Source organism: Alosa sapidissima, chromosome 23 (assembly GCF_018492685.1).
Source record: "Alosa sapidissima isolate fAloSap1 chromosome 23, fAloSap1.pri, whole genome shotgun sequence".
NCBI lineage: Eukaryota > Metazoa > Chordata > Actinopteri > Clupeiformes > Clupeidae > Alosa > Alosa sapidissima.
This window is the reverse complement of record NC_055979.1, coordinates 14,331,385-14,337,927: the sequence shown is the minus strand read 5'-3', so window position 1 is coordinate 14,337,927 and position 6,543 is coordinate 14,331,385. Positions and strand designations below refer to the sequence as shown.

Sequence of the window (6,543 nt, the reverse complement as noted above, 5' to 3'; positions counted from 1 at the left end):
CCAGGCAGCAACAGAATGCACTGAGCCTTTACCCGCCCGGACCAACCATGGCAGTGGGAAAGGTAAGGCTGGCAAACATCCACACTGGCATCCACAACTGCCACTGCTCTCTTTTAATGCTGCAGTTATAGCTCATTTAATGCAATAATTTGTTGCTCATAATTCTTAATCTAAATTTTAATAACAGGTTGTTTATTACGAAAAGCAAATGTGTAGGCCACTTATTTAGTTGTCTGCCTTTGTCCTTGAGTGATGTCAATTTTCAGAGTTGTATTAAGGTTAGAGTTAGGGTTAGGGTTAAATGTATATCTTAAGTTCAAAAAGTTGTAGTATACTGACAGAAGTTCCGATTTTAGAAGGTTCTCAGACAGGAACTGATTCCTGAACTCATGCATTCTAGTTGGACGGATGCATGGAGTGTTCCCATTTGGCACTCTTCCTGAAACTGAGTGAGTAACTGTGTGTACCATGTCTTTGAGCATTCAGGAGAATAATGCAACTCTCGTCCCTCAGATTATCTTCTTCGAGGACAGGAACTTCCAGGGTCGTTCCCATGAGTGCAGCAGTGACTGTGCTGACCTGCACTCCTACTTCAACCGCTGCAACTCCATCAAGGTGGAGAGCGGCTGCTTTGTCGTCTATGAGCGCCCCAACTACATGGGCCACCAGTACTTCCTGAAGAGGGGGGACTACTCTGACAACCAGCGCATGATTGGCATCAATGACTGCATCAGATCCTGCAGAATGATTCCCACGGTTAGTGGTTAAGTTTAGATTTAGGTTTAAGTTTATTTGTTTATTTAAAGGAGTCATGTACAGTACAGAACTCCTGTACCAGAGTTAGCTAATTTGCATCTGTGGTCCCTGGGCCGGGAGATAATGTGTGTGTATGTACGTGTGTGTGTGTGTGTGTATGTGTGTGTGTGCGTGTGTGTGTGTGTGTGTGTATAGTGAGAACCTATATGCTCTCTGAAGAAGGCTTTCATGTTTCATGTGTTAGTAAAGGATTCATTCCTCTTTACGATCTGTTATAGGATGCTGTAAACTCAGCTGACCAGCATCTACACGTTTTCTGCACATTTGTTTTGTTTTGCCTGTTTGTTTGTTTACTTTGTTTGTGTTTGTGTGTTGTCTTCAGTACCGTGGCAACTACAAGCTGCGCTTCTACGAGCGCCCAGAGATGGGTGGTCAGATGATGGAGCTCAATGACGACTGTCCCAACTTTAACGACCGCTTCCACATGTCCGACGTGAACTCCTGCAACGTGATGGAGGGCCACTGGCTCATGTACGACCAGCCCAACTACCGCGGCCGCGTCTACTACCTCAGGCCCGGCGAGTACAGGAGGTTCAGCGACTGGGGAGGCCAGGGCCCCAGAGTGGGGTCTCTCAGACGCATCACTGATTTCTAGTCCGCTCCCTCTCTGTTTCAAATAAACCCGTGTGTCTCCAAACACTGCGTCTGGATTGTGTGACTCCCAATGTTTCAGGTCATGAAGAACACTCAGTAATGTTGAAAATTACTTAATGTGTTTTACATCATTTGCCTCATATGAAATACAGCTGGTTTGCTCAAATTTATCATGAGTTAGGTTCATTACATATAGTGATGGCATCAATAATGAAGTTAAATACAGTAAAATTAATAATGATTTACTTATTTAATTACATAATATAATATTAACAGTGACTTTCAATATAACCTTTTTCATGTAATATAAAATTTTACATTTTTTGATACTTTGTTAGCCTTTTTGGACAGAAATTTGCCAACTGAGCTATTTTATGATTTTACACAGCTGTTGTATTCAGTGTAGGCCTATCAAAAGGAACTCTCCAGTTTTGTACGTATTGTAGCTAGTGTTGTCCACAGCACCGGTACAAAACAATTCCCAGTACTGCTGACTGGATCAAACCCAATAAAAGATGATGCCAGCTTTTAGATTTTCTATATGTAATGGTAGTTGGTAGTGCTGGCAGTTTCAATCAAGTAAATATTTACAACAACATGTATCTTGGATCATGTGTGGATAGTTTCGTTTGCATAAATTCACAAGAATAGGAATTAACAGTAGACTGTTCTGTAACATGTCTGTATTATTTAGGTATGAAACACACAGCCTTACCATGATGCACATTTTTCCAAGCACACACACACACACACACAAACACACAAGCACACATACACAAGCACACACACACACACACACACATGCTACACCAGCAACACACACCATAAAACCTTGTATTCTGATTTCCCCAGCATGTCTTGCGTGACTGCAGAATAGCATCTTCACATAATTTGCTGTCATCCATGACAAAGACGTTACACGTTTGAAGGGGTTAATGAACAGGCACAGCAATGAGATTGTATTGGTCAGGTAGGAACTGGAATAGTTCCTGGGTCGGAGTGTGAGTCAGTGTACAGTCTATAGTGTCTCTTTCTATCTCTGAACTCAATGGTCCGAACTCAATGAATAGCACGGGGGAATCAGGTCTGTTTGTGCATGGTGAAGCAGAGTGTCCTATTTTCTGACGTTCTGCTGTGTCGTGTAAAACATATGTAAGGTTACCCTAGACACATCGACATGTGAACACAATCAATCACACCTGTAATAATAATGAACCTTATGGGGCTACTGTTTGGAAGTGAGCTTGACTTTTTATTTCATTTGGTTTGGTTTAAAAGCGGATGCTGACAGGTTGACGGTGATGGTGAGGTAGGACAAGTCTGGTTATGAGTGCCCTCAGTTTGTGATGCGTCTGAAGGAGCCTATTCTGGGACCCATGCCGCCCCACTCGTTGAAGCGGCGGTACTCGCCAGGCCTCAGCAGGTACTGGCGCCCCCTGTAGTTGGGGTGCTCGTAGAACAGCCAGTAGCCGTCCATGACGTTGCACGAGTGGATGTCATTGTAGTGGAAGCGGTCGTACAGCGAGGGGCAGTCGTCGGTGAACTCCATCATCTGACCGCCAAAGTCCATGCGCTCATAGATGCGGACGCGGTGCGATCCCTGGTGCTGCAGGAGACAGAAGAGAGATAGAGATAGAGAGAGAGAGCATGTCAAAAAAGGTCAAAACAGGGACGCTCAACAACACAATAACACCACCACCATCCCAACCCCCATCCTCCACCCCCCTGGGAGTGGCCACGCACCTGGGGGATCAAGCGGCAGGATCGGACGCAGTCGTTGAAACCCATCCAACGCTGGTAGTCGGGATACTCGCCGCGGCGCAGGAAGTACTGGTAGCCCATGAAGTTAGGCCGCTCATACACCATCCAGCTGCCGCTCTCCACCTGGATGGAGTTGCAGCGGCTGAAGTGCGAGTGCAGGTCGGCGCAGTCGCTGCTGCACTCGTACGAGCGCCCCTGGAAGTTCCTGTCCTCATAGAAGATGATCTGGAAAACGGGATTATCAGGGGGGTGGGGTTGTGTTCGTCAATTCACCCAGGTAGGCACCAACACGACATCCCCCCCCAAAAAAGAACAGAAATTGAGAGAGTGTGTGTGTGTGTGAGAGAGAGAGAGAGAGAGAGAGAGAGAGAGAAAGAGAGAGAGAGATAGAGAGAGAGAGAGAGAGAGAGAGAAAGAGAGAACACACTGACTTTTGGCCGTCTTAAGAAACGGGCTCAGCAACAGGGACTTCCCTGCACTCCTGGCCTTATTGCATTCGGCTTAGTAACTTACGCACGTAGGCTGAGGCACAAAAGATGCATAGCAAAACAACCAGCCTTACCTTTCCCATTGTGTTGGCTAACTTTGGTCACTGTGTAACACACACACACACACACAGAGGAGCATCAACCCTCTTTATATCCCCTAGACAAATGGCGACATTGTCATGCAAATCGGGAAAACTAACATGTCAGCTTTTCCCCTACACTGTAAAAAAAATAAAGGTTGACAGAACTTAAATTATCTAGGCAACGTGATGCATTTGGTTTTTTGAGTTTTCCTTACTTAAATTCACTGTGGTTGAGTTTACAAAGATTTTTGACTTACATTTTTGTTGTGTTACATAGAAATGTTGAGTTCTACTAACTTAGGTTTTTGAGTTTTACCAACTCAGATTTGTTAGTGTAATCTGTAAATTGAGTTCTATCAACTCATTTTTTTCAGTTCTACCAATCATCTTCACCACTCCCCATCATTAAACACACAAAAAATTATGTTAATACAAAACTTTTGGTAACACTTTACTTGACGGGTGAGTCCATAACACATTCATAGCAGCTGTCATAAACTGCACATAAAGCATTCATGACTGTTTCATGAGACATGACTCAACATTCATACCAAACCTTTCATGAACAACAACTTGTCAAAATAAAAGTCCAACATCGTATTTGTGTAACCTGGATACCATTAATTTAATCTCTCCAGCCTTTGGAAATATTTCATGAATATCTTATGAAGTCTACATTGAATGTCACTTAACTATACAAGTTGTGAAGTATTCTTAATCACTGAGTTTAACACTGGGAGGTAAACTAGCCTACATTCAGCTGACACATATTTGTGTATCCTGGAATGGTTGGACAGTCCCAGTAGCAAAAGATAAGAAATCATCTGCAAAGGTTACATCATAAAACAAATACATTTTTATGAAGCAAAAATTATTTGCTTGACCATGTTCTCTCTTTTTGGCACTGGAGTAGCCCATTGACTCAGATGTGACATGATCAGGTAAGGTTTGGACCAAAAACGGCAATGCTGCTTTGCCACTTTGGACTTTTATTTTGACAAGTTGTCGTCGTTCTGTCTTCCACATTCATTAAAGGTTTGGTATGAATGTTGAGTCATGTCTCATGAAACAGTCATGAATGCTTTATGTGCAGTTTATGACAGCTGCTATGAATGTGTTATGAACTCACCCGTCAAGTAAAGTGTTACCACACATTTAAATTGAAATAACAGTAACTCATCAACATACCATTGTTGATGGCTTAGTTGAGAATGAATGTCCTGTTTCCCACCAACTTTGTATTGTTCTAGAGGGTGATAGTCTGTAGATGGTTCCAAAAAGGTCTTTTCGCTGCAAATCTGTTTAAAGTCACACAATTCACATTAAAATGTTGAATTTGGTGAAAGTGGATGTGTGTGATCTTGAGAAATGCACCAAACATTTTAAATACACATATGCAGTCTGTTTAAATGCAAGGCCAATGTGTACCGTGACAGTGGTGAAGCCTACGATGTTTCTGAAGAATGTCCTGGGAGGAGCTTGAGAACTTGCATGAACTCCCTTCCTGAAACAGAATCACACACAAATCATTAGAATACATCTTGCTTAAAACATAGGCATTATTTAAATTCATATCCCTTCAATTAATATTCCTAGGTCAGTTTCTTGCTAGTGAGTGACAAGCTATTGAAGTAACTAAAATATTCTCCAGACAGAAATGAGCAACGACATAGGCCTACACCCAACTAAATCAATGAGCTTTTTACATGTAGATCACTGTCTTTAAGGACTTTATTTCACAAATGACAGAACACTTAAATTAAAAGTAAACCAGGATACTGAATGCCCAGTATGTACAGACAACCATAGCCCTCACAAAGTGTAGTCAATCTAGATTCTAGACCTAGTGCTACCTCTCCTCTAGACAAAAACTATAACTGCTTACTCTTGCTCCATGAATGGCAGCATAGACTAACAGCATACAGACAGGACAGGGGACCTGTGCTGAGATACAGTTACATCCTGTGCACTACAGTGCTCTGGTCAAACTTTCACCTATATTCAAACCCTCATAGTGTATGGATGTAAGTGTGTGAGTGCTTACTTGCATGCATGCTTGCATATGTGTGATTGCATGCGTGCGTATATGTGAGAGTGTGGGTGTGTGTGCGTGTGTGTGTGTATGTGGGTTATTCTATAATTTAAGGTACATTTCACGTCTCCAAGATAAACATTTAGTTATTTTCAAAAAAATAAATCTTTATGCAATCCATTTTGGACAATAACTTCCATAAAGTTATATAAACATAAGTTTATATAAGTTATATTAACATAAAGTTAAGTCTAACAATCTATTTTGGGGGGATTCATCCATTAACTGTTATACAATCAGTTACATAAAATATCTATTTTCTGTATTATGTGAGATTTAAGTTTTAAAAATATATATTTTTTGTCCGTCCCAAAGTTCTTCGTCAAGTCAAGTTAACTTTATTTATATAGCGCATTTCAAACACAGAGGTCATTCAATGTGCTTTACATTAAAAAAAAGCAAACAGGAATAGCTAATAAAAGCATAGAAGGGCAATAGTCAAAGAAAGGTTTAAAAATTAAAGAATTAAAAAAAGAAGAAAACATCAAATACACAAGGTAATAGTATATAAAAGCATAAAAGGGCAATAGTTTAAAAGTGTTTTAGGTATTTAAAAATTAAGACTTATTAATTTATTTAGACATTCTTGTTTTCTTTTTATTAAATGAAGCAGATCATGTAATGCAACATATAGGTCTTTCATCGCAGTATACAGTGAAATTGCATGCTTTATTTTCTTATTTTAGCAAAGAAAGGAGTGAAGCGGTGT

At 41.0% G+C, this 6,543-nt stretch overlaps 2 protein-coding genes across 2 annotated transcripts; one reads left to right on the top strand and one right to left on the bottom strand.

The window, feature by feature from the left end:
- The first annotated feature begins 468 nt into the window (after positions 1-468).
- LOC121699038 (gamma-crystallin 2-like) lies at positions 469-1,411 on the top strand. Its single transcript, XM_042081636.1, has 2 exons — positions 469-756; positions 1,139-1,411. The coding sequence occupies exons 1-2, from the start codon at positions 469-471 to the stop codon at positions 1,409-1,411; spliced, it is 561 nt and encodes a 186-aa protein (XP_041937570.1).
- A 1,283-nt stretch (positions 1,412-2,694) lies between these two features.
- Positions 2,695-3,754, bottom strand: LOC121698896 (gamma-crystallin M2-like). Its single transcript, XM_042081396.1, has 3 exons — positions 3,734-3,754; positions 3,154-3,396; positions 2,695-3,016 (listed from the first exon to the last, which is right to left on the bottom strand). Exons 1-3 carry the CDS (start codon positions 3,740-3,742, stop codon positions 2,747-2,749), a joined length of 522 nt encoding a protein of 173 aa, XP_041937330.1. The 5' UTR covers positions 3,743-3,754; the 3' UTR covers positions 2,695-2,746.
- Between the last annotated feature and the right edge of the window lie 2,789 nt (positions 3,755-6,543).

Bases quoted from the DNA above. Each gene is read 5' to 3' on its own strand.
- LOC121699038 (XM_042081636.1), top strand. From the start codon at position 469: ATGTCTTTGAGCATTCAGGAGAATAATGCAACTCTCGTCCCTCAGATT. The intron at 757-1,138 runs GTTAGTGGTTAA...TGTTGTCTTCAG, and splicing joins CCTGCAGAATGATTCCCACG to TACCGTGGCAACTACAAGCT.
- LOC121698896 (XM_042081396.1), bottom strand. The intron at 3,017-3,153 runs GTGCGTGGCCAC...TGTCTCCTGCAG, and splicing joins CCTGCCGCTTGATCCCCCAG to CACCAGGGATCGCACCGCGT.